The sequence below is a fragment of the Leuresthes tenuis genome, unplaced genomic scaffold (genome assembly GCF_036924035.1).
Source record: "Leuresthes tenuis unplaced genomic scaffold, fLeuTen1.0.hap1 SCAF_20, whole genome shotgun sequence".
NCBI lineage: Eukaryota > Metazoa > Chordata > Actinopteri > Atheriniformes > Atherinopsidae > Leuresthes > Leuresthes tenuis.
In genome coordinates, this window is record NW_027325374.1 from 1,122,510 (window position 1) to 1,140,642 (window position 18,133).

Here is an 18,133-nt window from a genome sequence, read left to right on the forward strand (position 1 = left end):
AGGCTGCTAAACTGCTCTGTTCAAGGTAAAAGTTCTGCTCATGTTCAGCTCCAAACTTTAGCTGAACCGCATGAAAAAGCCCTGGAAACCAATTAAAATCTTTACAAAGTGTTAATGAAGAAGAAAAACAGCCTCTGGAGTGTCTGAGGGGGGCAAAGCAGCTCATTACAACTATAGGTCCTTATTCTAACAATCCAGCGTTCACCAACCTAATTATTTTAGCCCCGTTTGGAACATCTCTGGTTATAACCTAAGGAAAGGCTGTTTTATTTGGTCTCATTGAGCTTTAAATCAAACCAACGAGCACTTTCCACCGGTCTGTTGAACCTCTGCCTTAAAGCTCCATTTTGACAGCTTCAGATCACAGCTGATGTCTGATATTATTCAGATTATTCAGATTATACAGCAGACAGGTGCAAACTGCAGAGCCTCAAACAAGCTGTGGATTCATCAGCTGTGAGCAGCTGGAAACACAGAGGTAGCTTTCATGGATCTACTTTGTGTCACATTGTAAATAAAGAAGAAAGTGAGTCTGAAACAAGCCTTTTCTGCAGGTGGGTGATATGATGCAGGAATTAAACTTAACCTGCAGTTTTATAAAAGACCTCAAAGACATCAACATGTTTCTGTCAGGCAGGGAAAGTCCAACTTTTTCTTTTTCTTTGGTACATTTTGTAAAACTATAAGATAAAACGTGCACAAGGTTCCCAGCATGTGTTGTAAGTTAGGAGCGAGCCCAGAGGAGGCCATTTTATTTCATATCAGGATACAAGAACTTTTTGGATTCTCTGATTACTCAACTCAAGTTAAACTGAAGTTAAACTGAAGTTAAACTGAAGTTAAACTGTAGTTTAACTGTAGTTAAATCATGATGTTGCAAATCTCGTGTAATATCAGCTGCTCTTGTGCATGTTTAACATGTTTAACAGAAGATTCCTCAGACTGAACCTCTCCTGAAACTCGCCACAAGCCTTCAGCCCATGGAACAGGTGGAGGTGACCTCACCTGCAGCCTCTTGATCTCCCTCAGAGCCTCGATGTGCTCCTTCCTCAGCTTCTCCATCTCTTCCAGGTCCTCTGAATCTGACAGCGACGGCTGCACAAAAACACAGAAAAAACAACAAGTATTATCCGAACCAAACACCGAAATGCACACAGATGACATAGTTTTGTGTTTTTGTTCTGGTCACTGTGATCTAAACGCTCAGTTCCAGCTTTAGGATTATAAAGTACTGTCAGTTCGGCTGTTTTCAGCGAGTGTTTGAGGCCGATGGCAGATTCTGAGTGAAGGTATATCACCGTATATTCAGTCTGAGCATGAGTGATGGTGTGGGGGGGGGGGCAGGGCCTCACCTCTGCTCATGGCTCATATTTCTCAGAGTGTTCTCCGTAAGGAAATCTAAAACTGTGGTGTCAGACAGAGGCTGGGTTTATACACAGAACATCATCAGAAGGAGGAAGACTTTCCTCCTGTGAGACGTTCAAGTCCAGATCTGGGCTGAGTGGTTCCCTCTAACAGTAAAAAAGCTCGATACCCTCAAGTTACTGAGCACCAGAGAAGCCTCGGTATCAGATTTAAGAATCAGTTTTAACCTTTAAACCACCAGCAGGTGCTGCCGAGTCGTCGAGGAATCAAACAAACAAAGGTTCTAGATCTTTTCAGGTTGTCCGTCTTCTGTGGGAATCCTCTAACTCTAAGTTTGGTGGATACCAGTCCGGCACCATCACCAGGTGCAGGAAACTGGCCACGATCTTAACTCCTTTAATGCTTTGATGTGGGAGCTAATACAGAAAAATCATTAGCTGCTGAACCGGTGATGTGGTAAAAACATCTTCTCCCCACAGAGAAGTTATCTCACAATCCTTTCCATGATCTGACAGAGTGTTTCGGATGAAATCTGAGGTTCCTCAGGGCGCTCGTACCTGCGGGTTGGTGGGCGACTCCAACAGGCTCGACAGGTCATCAGAGGTGAACCTGGACCCCGGCTGGATGCTGACCAGCTCCTCCAGCTGAGGCTTGAACAACTCCCGGATCAGACTCTCAAAGTCTGGAAACACAAAAAGACAAACAAGGCGACCTGAATGAGGCACGTGGGAGGTCCAGGTGTGGAGCTGGAGGTGCTCCACAGACGGCGTGCACAGCGTGCACGGCGTGCCTTCAGCCTTCAGTGAACTCTGAATGTTTTAGCCTTTCACACAGAGACTCCTCCCAGAGAATGAAAGCATTCAGACTCAGGAGCACAAAGTCTGGAGCGAGGTGCTGCTTTCAGCACGACCTTTGACCTGATCCCCACATAAAGTCTGCGTTAATGAGGGCTGGAGGCGTTTTTTGGGAAATTAAATCACTATGACATGAAAACGCTCGCATCTGTGCCGAGGAGCAGCAGCCGGCCTGAACTGTTCTACCAGCTCTGGCTCATGTATCTCTGTCGGTAAAAACCTTCCAACAGAAAGTCCAGGAAGATAAATATCAGAGAAAACAGAAATCAGATCAGCAAAAAGGTGAATCCCTACCTGTGAAGGCCACCGTCCCGGCCGGATCAGCTCGTAGTCTGGACCTCAGAGCCTGCCGCTGAGCCTCTGTGGGCTTCAGACCAATCAGATCCAGAGCCTGCAAACACACACAAGCACACCGATCAATACACACCGATCAATACACACCGATCAATACACACCGATCAATACACGGCTCGCAGCAGTGAAACAAACACATTTCACAACCAGCTCAGTCACTCATGCATGAGTTCATCACCCTGTGACCTTTTTATCTCCTGTGCAGTAACCCAAAGTCATTCAATTTCATTCGATTTCATTCAATTTCATTCAATTTCATTCAAATTTAATTCAAATTCATTCAATTTCATTCAAATTCATTCAATTTTCATTCAATTTCATTCAAATTCATTCAATTTTCATTCAAATTCAATTTCAATTTCATTCAATTTCATTCAATTTCATTCAAATTTCATTCAAATTCATTCAAATTCATTCAATTTCATTCAAATTTCATTCAAATTTCATTCAATTTTCATTCAATTTCATTCAAATTTCATTCAAATTCATTCAATTTCATTCAATTTCATTCAAATTCATTCGATTTAATTTGATTTCATTCAATTTCATTCAAATTCATTCAAATTCATTCAATTTCATTCAATTTCATTCAAATTTCATTCAAATTTCATTCAATTTCATTCAAATTTCATTCAAATTCATTCAATTTCATTCAATTTCATTCGATTTAATTTGATTTCATTCAATTTCATTCAATTTCATTCAAATTCATTCAATTTCATTCAATTTCATTCAATTTCATTCAATTTCATTCAATTTCATTCAATTTAATTCAATTTAATTCAAATTAATTCAATTTCATTCAAATTCATTCAAATTCAATCAATTTCATTCAAATTTCATTCAATTTCATTCAATTTCATTCAATTTCATTCAAATTTCATTCAATTTCATTCAATTTCATTCAAATTCATTCAAATTCATTCAAATTAATTCAATTTCATTCAATTTCATTCAAATTCATTCAAATTAATTCAATTTCATTCAATTTCATTCAATTTCATTCAATTTCATTCAAATTCATTCAATTTCATTCAAATTCATTCAAATTCATTCAAATTTCATTCAAATTTCATTCAAATTAATTCAAAGTCATTCAATTTCATTCAGATTCATTCAAATTCATTCAAATTCATTCAAATTCATTCAATTTCATTCAAATTTCATTCAATTTCATTCAAATTCATTCAATTTCATTCAATTTCATTCGATTTCATTCGATTTCTTTAATTTCATTCAATTTCATTCAAATTTCATTCAATTTCATTCAATTTCATTCAATTTCATTCAAATTAATTCAAAGTCATTCAATTTCATTCAATTTCATTCAAATTTCATTCAATTTCATTCAAATTAATTCAAAGTCATTCAATTTCATTCAATTTCATTCAATTTCCTTCAATTTCCTTCAATTTCCTTCAAATTCATTCAATTTCATTCAATTTCCTTCAATTTCATTCAATTTCATTCAGTTTCATTCAATTTCATTCAATTTCCTTCAATTTCATTCAAATTAATTCAATTTCATTCAAAGTCATTCAATTTCATTAAATTTCATTCAAATTCATTCAATTTCATTCTAATTCTGGCTTTATTTGACTTCAGAGACTGGAAAATGAGCCAGAAAACCGTCGGCTGATGGTCAGCTGACATCACATCAGCAGGTTCCTGAATGCTGCTGATTCTGGTTATGGAATAAAAAGTATAAAATAAAAAGCCTCCAGCAGCAGATCCCACTGTGATTGGCTGACGTTACTTTAGGGTCACCTGCCCAGGTCATGTTTCAGCCTCATATTGAACTGCTCCAGCTTTAGTTTATGGATGTTTGTCTGCTGCTTTTTACTAATTTTATGTAAAATTCAGACCAGCTGGGACAGGCTCCACCCCCCCCACGACCCGACCGACGGATTAAACGGGTAAAGAAGACGGCTGGATGGATGTAGAATGTAGTAAAACCTGATTTAACCACGTGAAACAGAAAAGTCCTGTTTGGTGGCCGGTGTGAGAACTGAAGGAGCTTCACCCTGTAAGCTCTTTAGCGCTGGTGTGAGGCTTCAGGTTCATCCTGCTGTTCTCTCTGAGCCTCAGTTTGTTTTCAGGCTTTATATTCATTAAAAGTTACTGGACTCTCTGCTGTCTCCAATGCCAGATTTATAATAAAGCATTTTTAGTGTTGGAGGGATTTGAAGAGAGCGACAGACTTAATGTGTTTGGGTCCAGTGGGAAAAAGGTCCATAAGATGATCTCATTAAAAAGGTCCAATCTCCCTGTTTCCAGTCAATAAGCCTTCCTTCGGTTTCCATCTTATTCAGAGTCACGGGGGGAGCTGGAGCCTGTGGGGGGGCAGGGTCACTGTTAGGGTTTTTAACATTTATCTCATGATATACCCTGTGTTACAACTACCTTACTGTGCCTTTAACTGCATTTCTTATGCTTTACTATACATGTCCTATATGACATACACTGCATTTAGTTCCAGGCGAGGAAATGAGGGTGAACAAAGAGAGATGCCTCAGGACGGAGTCTTCCAGAGGTCACCAGAGGTCACCAGAGGTCACCAGAGGTCACCCTACAAACCAACAATGGCTGATTCACACGAGTTTATTGATGTATCTCTTTGTATGAGTGAGGTCTCACACTCTAATGTGCCTCCATACGTAACCGACCGACGTTCTGATTTTTCTATGAAACCCTTTGTTTTTGTAAAGCTCCTCCCCCTTTCTTATCTCTGAATAAAACCAGGCTGCTGCAGGGAGGGAGTCACAGATTGCTGGAGGTTGCTTAGACCCATAAAACCTGTGGCTGAAGCAGCTCCCCTTTGCAAAAGCTGAACTTTATATTGATCTCTTGTGTGGTTCTTTCTGTTTAAGGTGGGACTTTGTTAGTAAGAACGAAAAACCCCTCAGAACCACACAGTCAGAACCACACAGTCAGAACCACACAGTCAGAACCACACGCTCAGAACCACACAGTCAGAACCTCACAGTCAGAACCACACGCTCAGAACCACACAGTCAGAAACACACAGTCAGAACCACACAGTCAGAACCACACGCTCAGAACCACACGCTCAGAACCACACAGTCAGAACCACACAGTCAGAACCACACGCTCAGAACCACACGCTCAGAACCACACGCTCAGAACCACACGCTCAGAACCACACAGTCAGAACCACACGCTCAGAACCACACGCTCAGAACCACACAGTCAGAACCACACAGTCAGAACCACACAGTCAGAAACACACGCTCAGAACCACACGCTCAGAACCACAGGTCTAACAGTCAAAGACATGCTTTTTACACTGTGAAAGGAAGCAGGAGAACACGCTAACTCCTCTCAGACAGAACCAGACGACCACGCCGCTGTAAGTGTGAGCAGGAGGTCAAAGGTCACCTTAAAAAGAGCCGTCTGTGCACAGTGAAACGCTCATAAATAAGATCAGCTGTGCAGAGATGACTTCCTTCAGGATCTTTGAGCTCTGATACGTTCAGAAACTGTCCAGAAAACGCCGTGAAAAACTGAACCGGAACATAAACTGCTGCACATGATCAGAACCGAACCTGGTGGGAAAAGACAGGAAACCCTCACCTGCTCCAGCCTCTCCAGTTTGAGACGGCAGCTGGCGCTCAGCGAGCGTTTCCTCTGAGGAGGCTGACTGCAGGCCGAGTCTGAGAAAACAGAGACATGATCATCAGAAAGAGTTCAGAACCGAGACAGTTAGAGACAGAAAGTTCTGAAGAGAGACCAACAGAAAACAGACACATGATCATCAGAAAGAGTTCAGAACCGAGACAGTTAGAGACAGAAAGTTCTGAAGAGAGACCAACAGAAAACAGACACATGATCATCAGAAAGAGTTCAGAACCGAGACAGTTAGAGACAGAAAGTTCTGAAGAGAGACCAACAGAAAACAGACACATAATCATCAGAAAGAGATCAGAACCGAGACAGTTAGAGGCAGAAAGTTCTGAAGAGAGACCAACAGAAAACAGACACATGATCATCAGAAAGAGTTCAGAACCGAGACAGTTAGAGACAGAAAGTTCTGAAGAGAGACCAACAGAAAACAGACACATAATCATCAGAAAGAGTTCAGAACCGAGACAGTTAGAGACAGAAAGTTCTGAAGAGAGACCAACAGAAAACAGACACATAATCATCAGAAAGAGTTCAGAACCGAGACAGTTAGAGACAGAAAGTTCTGAAGAGAAACCAACAGAAAACAGACACATGATCATCAGAAAGAGTTCAGAACCGAGACAGTTAGAGACAGAAAGTTCTGAAGAGAGACCAACAGAAAACAGAGACATGATCATCAGAAAGAGTTCAGAACCGAGACAGTTAGAGACAGAAAGTTCTGAAGAGAGACCAACAGAAAACAGACACATAATCATCAGAAAGAGTTCAGAACCGAGACAGTTAGAGACAGAAAGTTCTGAAGAGAGACCAACAGAAAACAGACACATAATCATCAGAAAGAGTTCAGAACCGAGACAGTTAGAGACAGAAAGTTCTGAAGAGAGACCAACAGAAAACAGACACATAATCATCAGAAAGAGTTCAGAACCGAGACAGTTAGAGACAGAAAGTTCTGAAGAGAGACCAACAGAAAACAGACACATAATCATCAGAAAGAGTTCAGAACCGAGACAGTTAGAGACAGAAAGTTCTGAAGAGAGACCAACAGAAAACAGACACATGATCATCAGAAAGAGTTCAGAACCGAGACAGTTAGAGACAGAAAGTTCTGAAGAGAGACCAACAGAAAACAGACACATGATCATCAGAAAGAGTTCAGAACCGAGACAGTTAGAGACAGAAAGTTCTGAAGAGAGACCAACAGAAAACAGACACATAATCATCAGAAAGAGTTCAGAACCGAGACAGTTAGAGACAGAAAGTTCTGAAGAGAGACCAACAGAAAACAGACACATGATCATCAGAAAGAGTTCAGAACCGAGACAGTTAGAGACAGAAAGTTCTGAAGAGAGACCAACAGAAAACAGACACATGATCATCAGAAAGAGTTCAGAACCGAGACAGTTAGAGGCAGAAGGTTCTGAAGAGAGACCAACAGAAAACAGACACATGATCATCAGAAAGAGTTCAGAACCGAGACAGTTAGAGACAGAAAGTTCTGAAGAGAGACCAACAGACACATAATCATCAGAAAGAGTTCAGAACCGAGACAGTTAGAGACAGAAAGTTCTGAAGAGAGACCAACAGAAAACAGACACATGATCATCAGAAAGAGTTCAGAACCGAGACAGTTAGAGACAGAAAGTTCTGAAGAGAGACCAACAGAAAACAGACACATAATCATCAGAAAGAGTTCAGAACCGAGAGAGTTAGAGACAGAAAGTTCTGAAGAGAGACCAACAGAAAACAGACACATGATCATCAGAAAGAGTTCAGAACCGAGACAGTTAGAGACAGAAAGTTCTGAAGAGAGACCAACAGAAAACAGACACATAATCATCAGAAAGAGATCAGAACCGAGACAGTTAGAGACAGAAAGTTCTGAAGAGAGACCAACAGAAAACAGACACATGATCATCAGAAAGAGTTCAGAACCGAGACAGTTAGAGACAGAAAGTTCTGAAGAGAGACCAACAGAAAACAGACACATGATCATCAGAAAGAGTTCAGAACCGAGACAGTTAGAGACAGAAAGTTCTGAAGAGAGACCAACAGAAAACAGACACATAATCATCAGAAAGAGATCAGAACCGAGACAGTTAGAGACAGAAAGTTCTGAAGAGAGACCAACAGAAAACAGACACATGATCATCAGAAAGAGTTCAGAACCGAGACAGTTAGAGACAGAAAGTTCTGAAGAGAGACCAACAGAAAACAGACACATGATCATCAGAAAGAGTTCAGAACCGAGACAGTTAGAGACAGAAAGTTCTGAAGAGAGACCAACAGAAAACAGACACATGATCATCAGAAAGAGTTCAGAACCGAGACAGTTAGAGACAGAAAGTTCTGAAGAGAGACCAACAGAAAACAGACACATAATCATCAGAAAGAGTTCAGAACCGAGACAGTTAGAGACAGAAAGTTCTGAAGAGAGACCAACAGAAAACAGACACATGATCATCAGAAAGAGTTCAGAACCGAGACAGTTAGAGACAGAAAGTTCTGAAGAGAGACCAACAGAAAACAGACACATGATCATCAGAAAGAGTTCAGAACCGAGACAGTTAGAGACAGAAAGTTCTGAAGAGAGACCAACAGAAAACAGACACATAATCATCAGAAAGAGTTCAGAACCGAGACAGTTAGAGACAGAAAGTTCTGAAGAGAGACCAACAGAAAACAGACACATAATCATCAGAAAGAGTTCAGAACCGAGACAGTTAGAGACAGAAAGTTCTGAAGAGAGACCAACAGAAAACAGACACATAATCATCAGAAAGAGTTCAGAACCGAGACAGTTAGAGACAGAAAGTTCTGAAGAGAGACCAACAGAAAACAGAAAGAAAGAGTTCAGAACCGAGACAGTTAGAGACAGAAAGTTCTGAAGAGAGACCAACAGAAAACAGACACATAATCATCAGAAAGAGTTCAGAACCGAGACAGTTAGAGACAGAAAGTTCTGAAGAGAGACCAACAGAAAACAGACACATGATCATCAGAAAGAGTTCAGAACCGAGACAGTTAGAGACAGAAAGTTCTGAAGAGAGACCAACAGAAAACAGACACATAATCATCAGAAAGAGTTCAGAACCGAGACAGTTAGAGACAGAAAGTTCTGAAGAGAGACCAACAGAAAACAGACACATGATCATCAGAAAGAGATCAGAACCGAGACAGTTAGAGACAGAAAGTTCTGAAGAGAGACCAACAGAAAACAGACACATAATCATCAGAAAGAGTTCAGAACCGAGACAGTTAGAGACAGAAAGTTCTGAAGAGAGACCAACAGAAAACAGACACATAATCATCAGAAAGAGTTCAGAACCGAGACAGTTAGAGACAGAAAGTTCTGAAGAGAAACCAACAGAAAACAGACACATGATCATCAGAAAGAGTTCAGAACCGAGACAGTTAGAGACAGAAAGTTCTGAAGAGAGACCAACAGAAAACAGACACATAATCATCAGAAAGAGTTCAGAACCGAGACAGTTAGAGACAGAAAGTTCTGAAGAGAGACCAACAGAAAACAGACACATGATCATCAGAAAGAGTTCAGAACCGAGACAGTTAGAGACAGAAAGTTCTGAAGAGAGACCAACAGAAAACAGACACATAATCATCAGAAAGAGTTCAGAACCGAGACAGTTAGAGACAGAAAGTTCTGAATAGAAACCAACAGAAAACAGACACATAATCATCAGAAAGAGTTCAGAACCGAGACAGTTAGAGACAGAAAGTTCTGAAGAGAGACCAACAGAAAACAGACACATGATCATCAGAAAGAGTTCAGAACCGAGACAGTTAGAGACAGAAAGTTCTGAAGAGAGACCAACAGAAAACAGACACATAATCATCAGAAAGAGTTCAGAACCGAGACAGTTAGAGACAGAAAGTTCTGAAGAGAGACCAACAGAAAACAGACACATGATCATCAGAAAGAGTTCAGAACCGAGACAGTTAGAGACAGAAAGTTCTGAAGAGAGACCAACAGAAAACAGACACATGATCATCAGAAAGAGTTCAGAACCGAGACAGTTGGAGACAGAAAGTTCTGAAGAGAGACCAACAGAAAACAGACACATAATCATCAGAAAGAGTTCAGAACCGAGACAGTTAGAGACAGAAAGTTCTGAAGAGAGACCAACAGAAAACAGACACATAATCATCAGAAAGAGTTCAGAACCGAGACAGTTAGAGACAGAAAGTTCTGAAGAGAGACCAACAGAAAACAGACACATGATCATCAGAAAGAGATCAGAACCGAGACAGTTAGAGACAGAAAGTTCTGAATAGAAACCAACAGAAAACAGACACATAATCATCAGAAAGAGTTCAGAACCGAGACAGTTAGAGACAGAAAGTTCTGAAGAGAGACCAACAGAAAACAGACACATGATCATCAGAAAGAGTTCAGAACCGAGACAGTTAGAGACAGAAAGTTCTGAAGAGAGACCAACAGAAAACAGAAAGAAAGAGTTCAGAACCGAGACAGTTAGAGACAGAAAGTTCTGAAGGTGTGACTGTGGAGGAAGGAGAGGCTTTCGGTGCTTTAAGCAGAGTTTATCAAACAAACTGGGGCGCAGATGGCGGTTCCCCTGAACGCCGTCCTCCTCGCGGAGCAACGTTTTAGTCTTAAAGCGTGACATCGACCAGGACAGCCTGCAGAAATTCACACACGGAGAAAGGATTCCTCGTGGCGAGGCTTCACACCTCAGCAGCCAATCGTACTCCAGACCTCCCGCCTGCCTCGCTTCCTCCTTCCACACGCCATCTGTCCCACTCGGCACATTTTGGTGAAAACCTCGCAGTTTACAGCGGCTCATCTGTTCACAAGCAGGTGTTTCTGCATGTTTTTACACATCCTGATGGAAAAGATACAGAAATCCACTCTTCCACTCTCTTTTTCAGTTAATGATATACTCAATGCATTAAAAGCACTTGAGATTCAGGCAGGAGGTGGTCTATAAACCGCAGGTAGCGTCCATATCCACAGTCCCACCTGTTCTATCTGTGCAACAGGTTCGGATTAAACCGTTTTCAATGGGAGTTTCATGGCAGATGGTTCTGGTAATGCTAATTATTCCTACAAACTGCCAAATTACCTCATGCTAGATTTTTGGAAGACCACCAGACGCAGGCTGACAGCACGCTGCTTCTATTTGCAACTAAACTTAAATCTACTATTAATTAGAGTCCAAAGAAAAGATTTTCTGTTTCTTTACTGATCGAAATTCAGAACCTGATGCAGCAGCACTCAGTGAAAGCTGTTCTGGAGCCAAAGAAAGACAGAAAGTTTATAGAATCTACAGCAACAGCTTCTGGAGCTTCTCCAAGCAGCAGGTTACCTGCTGACAGGTGAGGGTGTCAGGATTGGGTATAAAAGCAGCTTCCACCAAAGGTTCAGCCTCTCCAACAAGGATGGGTCGTGGCTCACCGCTTTGGGCCAAACTCCATCAGAGAATCATCAATAAGTTCAGGAAATATTCCTCAGAGTCAGACTGGAAAGAACTTTGGTCTTTCAGCATCTACAGAGCAGAATATTGGGAACAGATTCAGGGAGTCTGGGGAAGTCTCAGTGTGGAAAGGCCAAGGACAGAAAGCCCTGCTGGATGAGCTCGGAGCCCTCAGGCAGCACTGCAGGAGAAACCGTCAGGCCACCATGATCCATACAGCCACATGGGCTCAGGAGGAGCTGGGAAAAGCATTTCCACTCAACACAGTCCACGGCTGCATCCAGAAATGTGAGCTGAAGCTGCATCACACCAGGAGGAAGCCATATATCAGCTCTGAGCAGAACCACGGCCCAGTTCTCTGGACTCCAGCTCATCTCAGAGGGACAGAAAGACAGTGGACACGTGTTCTGTGGGCAGATGAGTCCACGTTTCAGCTGCTTCTGGGAAAAACTGCTGAGAAAGAGCATCCAGCTGTTCTCAGAGGAAGGTTTAAAGCCAGCGTCTGTGATGGTCTGGGGCTGCAGCAGAGTCCAGGGCATGGAGGGCTTCATCTGGGTGAAGGTACCACTGATGCACAGCTGGATGTTGGAGTTCTGCAGAGACAGATGCTGCCATCAAGGTGCCGTCTTTTCCCGGGAGGTCCGTGGTTATTTCAGCAGGACGATGCCAGACCTCATTCTGCAGGACTTCCAGCAGCTTCAGACACACAGAGTGTGTGAGCTCGGCTGCCTGCCTGCAGCCCACATCTGTCTCCTGCTGCAGATGTTGGAGCATCATGAAGAGGAGAACCAGACAACCAGGGACTGCTGAGCAGCTGGAATCTGGGATTCAGCAGGAATGGACTCAGATTCCTGTGAAAAACTCAGTTCAAAGCGTTAAAAAGAGTCATTAAAGGAAGCTGAAGGATGGAAACATGAGTCTGGAGCAGCTTTCACTGACTGTTGCTGCTGCAGGTTCTGGATCTGGTTCTGAACACTGAAGCTGGTCGGTGAAAACTCTGAAGTTCTTGTTGACCTTTTAAAAAACTTTCCATCAGTTTGTGTGTCTGCGTCGGAACAATCGTCACATTTTAAATAATTTAAATCAGTTTTTATTCAAGAAACAAACTCAGATAAAGAAAACGTTCAAAAATATGAGTCAGAAAGTCAGAAGCTGAAGTAAAACAGCAGAATTTCTGAAAAAGATTTGATTATTTTCATGATTCATGGCAGATTTTTACGAGCCTCCATCAGAACAAAGAGAAGCAGAGACGGGCCATCGGTCCGATCAGTGATCAGTGATCAATGAGCTGAGCAGCTGGAATCTGGGATTCAGCAGGAATGGACTCAGATTCCTGTGAAAAACTCAGTTCAAAGCATTAAAAAGAGTCATTAAAGGAAGCTGAAGGATGGAAACATGAGTCTGGAGCAGCTTTCACTGAGTGGTGCTGCTGCAGATTCTGGATCTGGTTCAGTTTTTTAAATACAAAGAAGTTAGTCAGAGTTTTCCCTTTGAGTTCCTGCTTCTGTCCAGATGAATGATTATCTGAGGAGTATTTTCCAACCAGCCTGTTGGAGGAAACTGATGCTCACCAGAGTTTGTATCAGCGGCGCCGTCGTTCTGTGGCGAGGACAGGTGTGTCTGCTCTGTTCTGCCCGGAGACACTCGCACCTGCAAACACATTATTACATTAACGTATTATTAAAAACAGTGTGTGTGTGTCCTGGTTTAATGCCTCTTCCATCTGATTGTGGAAAATATTGAGAAATATTTGGGGAATATATTTCCCTGAGACCTGAGCTGCTTTAGTGATGTTTTTAGGTTGAAACTTTTTCAACTAACATCCCAAAGACTTAAAATTCAGAACATGTATCAGTGTTTTTCTGAGTTTTCTACCAACAATCACACAGAAAACGATCCTGATACTTTGGATTTAGTGTCACTGCACTGCTGGTTTGGACTGAAATATGACAGAAACTTCTGGAAGCACAAATAATAAGAAACAACAATTAAATTGCTTTGGTCTTATTTAAACCAAATCAATCTCTGTGGTGTCATTTGATTGCAACATATCAAAAGTGTCATTAGAAGCAGGATCCTCGTGCGAGGGCCTCACACCTGGGTGATGTTGACGGGCGGCAGCGTCTCACAGGCCGGGTTTCGGCTGGAGGTGATCTTGGTAACCATGGCTGCCTGCGGAGGCCCCGGGGCTCTCGTCTGTGGAGCACCTCCAGCTCCATATCCCTGTGGACAGATGGGGCTGTGTGACCCGCTGCTGGAGCCGGATGACAACCTTCGTCTGATGAAGGCTATTTCCACCGTTGGGTCCGGTCTGCAACACAAGAGGAGTCTGTTTTTAAAGCCTTTCTGTCACAGAATGAAAAGAAGGAGAAATACATTTAACCCAGAGTATGTTTTTATGTTTTTATGTTAAAGGTTTTACGAAAAATCTCCTGTTCCTCAGCAGGTAAAACTCAGTAAATCCAACATCACACTGTGATTATTCACTGAACAAAACTGAGACAAAACACAGAAGCAGTGAGTGGAAAACTAAGTGAACCCCTGATCCAGCAGCTGAGATGTAGCTCTGGGCTTTTTCACCTTGGGGTGACCTTTAACCTTTAGCATGCTAACTGAGGCCTGTAGAGTCTGAGATGTAGCTCTGGGCTTTTTCACCTTGGGGTGACCTTTAACCTTTAACATGCTAACTGAGGCCTGTAGAGTCTGAGATGTAGCTCTGGGCTTCTTCACCTTGGGGTGACCTTTGACCTTTAACATGCCAACTGAGGCCTGTAGAGTCTGAGATGTCGCTCTGGGCTTTTTCACCTTGGGGTGACCTTTAACCTTTAACGTGCTAACTGAGGCCTGTAGAGTCTGAGATGTAGCTCTGGGCTTTTTCACCTTGGGGTGACCTTTAACCTTTAACATGCTAACTGAGGCCTGTAGAGTCTGAGATGTAGCTCTGGGCTTTTCCACCTTGGGGTGACCTTTAACCTTTAACATGCTAACTGAGGCCTGTAGAGTCTGAGATGTAGCTCTGGGCTTCTTCACCTTGGGGTGACCTTTAACCTTTAACATGCTAACTGAGGCCTGTAGAGTCTGAGATGTAGCTCTGGGCTTCTTCACCTTGGGGTGACCTTTAACCTTTAACATGCTAACTGAGGCCTGTAGAGTCTGAGATGTAGCTCTGGGCTTTTTCACCTTGGGGTGACCTTTAACCTTTAACATGCTAACTGTGGCCTGTAGAGTCTGAGATGTAGCTCTGGGCTTTTTCACCTTGGGGTGAACTTTAACCTTTAACATGCTAACTGAGGCCTGGAGAGTCTGAGATGTAGCTCTGGGCTTTTTCACCTTGGGGTGACCTTTAACCTTTAACATGCTAACGGAGGCCTGTAGAGTCTGAGATGTAGCTCTGGGCTTCTTCACCTTGGGGTGACCTTTAACCTTTAACATGCTAACTGAGGCCTGTAGAGTCTGAGATGTAGCTCTGGGCTTCTTCACCTTGGGGTGACCTTTAACCTTTAACATGCTAACTGAGGCCTGTAGAGTCTGAGATGTAGCTCTGGGCTTTTTCACCTTGGGGTGAACTTTAACCTTTAACATGCTAACTGAGGCCTGTAGAGTCTGAGATGTAGCTCTGGGCTTCTTCACCTTGGGGTGACCTTTAACCTTTAACATGCTAACTGAGGCCTGTAGAGTCTGAGATGTAGCTCTGGGCTTCTTCACCTTGGGGTGACCTTTAACCTTTAACATGCTAACTGAGGCCTGGAGAGTCTGAGATGTAGCTCTGGGCTTCTTCACCTTGGGGTGAACTTGCTGGGACGTCCACTCCTGGGAAGATTGACAGCTGTCCTGAATGTTTTCCACTTGTGAATAATCTTTCTCTCTGTAGAATGATGGACTCCAGATAGTCTGGAAATGGCCTTATAACCCTTCCCAGACTGATGGGCAGCAGCAGCTGCTTCTCTGAGATCATTGCTGGTGTCTTTCCTCCTTGGCATCGTGTTAAACTGACAGAACTCCTGCTTTTATAGAGCTGCTCACACTGACTGATGATCAGTTAATCAGAGCATTGATCAGTTAATCAGAGCATTGATCAGTTAATCAGAGCATTGATCAGTTAATCAGAGCATTGATCAGTTAATCAGAGCATTGATCAGTTAATCAGAGCATTGATCAGCAGCAGCTGGCTGCTACTTACCCTCTTAGTTCCTGTAGAAGCAGGAAGGGTTCACTTAGTTTTTAACTCACTGCTTCTGTGTTTTTGTTCAATGAATAATGACACAGTGTGATGTGTTCATTTGAGGTTGGATTTTAACAGCTGCTGAGGAGCAGGTGGTTTTTATTATATCCTGATAAGTAAAATCGGGGCTAAAAGTCCATAAAGGTGAGTGGTAATATTATGTCTTGTCAAAACAAGCCCAACATGGAGCATTTGGACTATAAATGAAGAACAAAATGGATTCTGGAGGCGCAGCACAGGTCAAAGGGGCTGAATAAGAAGAGTGACCGTCAAAGCCAACAGAAAATGACCTGATAGTTGAACGCAGCTATAAGATCAGGCAACAAAAGAACAGTTTGTTGGAGGCCATCGCTCTGCTTTGTGTTGTTTCTGAGTAATTTCTGCTGTTGAAACAGGCTCCAGGTGTGTTGGACCTGAGTTTGGTGCGTGTCAGGATGCTTCTCGCCTCCTCGTACGTCACTCCGATCAGAGACTCTTTGTTGATGGACACCAGCTGGTCCCCCACCTGCAGCCTTCCATCCTGAAACAGGTTCATAGGAACAATCAGGCTCAGGGTAAAAGACTTTAATGGAAAAACATGACAACAGCCATCCTCATCTGCTATTTCCTACAAAACACTGATTTCCTCAGAACAATGTCGGGTGAAACTGGGAGGGTTAGGCAGCTTTAAATGAGCACAAAACAAAGTCAGGGTTCACTTAGTTTTTCTCACACTGGTTGTTCATTTACAGAATTTTAACACCTGCTGAGGAATAGATGTTTTTTATTATGTCCTGATACGTTAAAAACCTTCAAACTGAAGGGTGAACTTTCCTTTTCACCACTGCAGACATTAGAAATAATGTTAATAAGCTGTTAATAAGCTGTTAATAAGCTGTTATTAATCTGTTAATAAGCTGTTAATAAGCTGTTAATAAGCTGTTAATAAGCTGTTAATAAGCTGTTAATAAGCTGTTATTAAGCTGTTATTAAGCTGTTATTAAGCTGTTAATAAGATGTTAATAAGCTGTTATTAAGCTGTTAATAAACTGTTAATAAGCTGTTAATAAGCTGTTAATAAGCTGTTAATAAGCTGTTAATAAGCTGTTATTAAGCTGTTATTAAGCTGTTATTAAGCTGTTAATAAGCTGTTAATAAGCTGTTAATAAGCTGTTAATAAGCTGTTATTAAGCTGTTATTAAGCTGTTAATAAGATGTTAATAAGCTGTTAATAAGCTGTTAATAAGCTGTTAATAAGCTGCACATTCTGCTGTGATTCCCACGTTTAACGCGACACACTCAGCTGTAGCCGGAATAACACCCACTGCCCTTCTTTCCTGTTTCTAATCAATCAATTGTGGATCGACACCCCTGATGTTAAGGTGGCGCTCTGCCAGGACACTGACCTTCTGGCAGTCTCCTCCAGGCCCTATTTCCTGAATGAACACCATTGGTCCATCGGCTCGGTTGACTCCTCCCTTGATGACGAGCCCCAGGCCTGTTCCCTTGGCAACACATATCAACTGAATGACACTGTCACTGGGGAAAGGGAAGAAGAGGATGACAGCGATTAAAAACCGAGCTTAGAGTCAGCCGCCACGCCGCATAATCTCTAACCCTCCTCCTCCTCCTCCTCTGTGAAACTGCTGAAGATGCTCTTCACTATTTTTAGTTGTTGCTGGTGTTTCCATGCAGCAGAATCAGCACTAAGAGGAAACTTTCTGCGGCTGCTGAATGAACCAGAAGCAAAGTGGGAATGAAGCAATAAAAACAGCACGATTCTGAGCGCTTTTCATCAGCTCACAGCTTTCATTTTGGCTATTTAACCTCCAAAAACCTCTGAAACTACGTTAGTTTATCTGAAAACATCAGAAAACAAGAATTACCATAGAATATATCTGTAAAATAGTTTATTTTATGATATGTTCTCCAGCAGGTTGTTGAACTGAAAGAAATAACCGAGTCATCTGTATTAAGTTTAATTTGAGCTCACATCTGAAGGCACCAGTCTCCACATGAAGGTCAGTGAAGGCATCACAGTCACATATCTCTGTGTGAGGCTGAAATCTGCTGCAGCCGGCCTACCTGAAGGCGTGCGCGGGCGTGTGCACGGTGTAGGCAGGGTTGGTGGTGTAATGGGGAGCGTGAGTGTAGGTGGTGACGCCATCTTTAGGACTGAGGAGCTGAGGGCTCTCTGACCGGGAGGAGGAGGAGGAGGCCGTGTCTGTCAGCTTCCCTGAGCCAAAACAAGAGAAGAA

At 42.4% G+C, this 18,133-nt stretch overlaps 1 protein-coding gene across 1 annotated transcript in view; it reads right to left on the reverse strand.

Moving 5' to 3' along the window:
• Nucleotides 1-18,133, reverse strand: part of stxbp4 (syntaxin binding protein 4) — a 48,951-nt gene that overhangs the window by 13,009 nt on the left and 17,809 nt on the right. The window contains exons 7-15 of the mRNA XM_072373935.1: nucleotides 17,961-18,111; nucleotides 17,282-17,414; nucleotides 16,310-16,416; nucleotides 13,772-13,985; nucleotides 13,246-13,324; nucleotides 6,168-6,247; nucleotides 2,514-2,610; nucleotides 1,923-2,047; nucleotides 1,006-1,095 (exon numbers count right to left, since the gene is read on the reverse strand). Coding sequence (XP_072230036.1) covers nucleotides 1,006-1,095; nucleotides 1,923-2,047; nucleotides 2,514-2,610; nucleotides 6,168-6,247; nucleotides 13,246-13,324; nucleotides 13,772-13,985; nucleotides 16,310-16,416; nucleotides 17,282-17,414; nucleotides 17,961-18,111 — 1,076 coding nt within the window. The remainder of the gene's footprint in view (nucleotides 1-1,005; nucleotides 1,096-1,922; nucleotides 2,048-2,513; nucleotides 2,611-6,167; nucleotides 6,248-13,245; nucleotides 13,325-13,771; nucleotides 13,986-16,309; nucleotides 16,417-17,281; nucleotides 17,415-17,960; nucleotides 18,112-18,133) is intronic.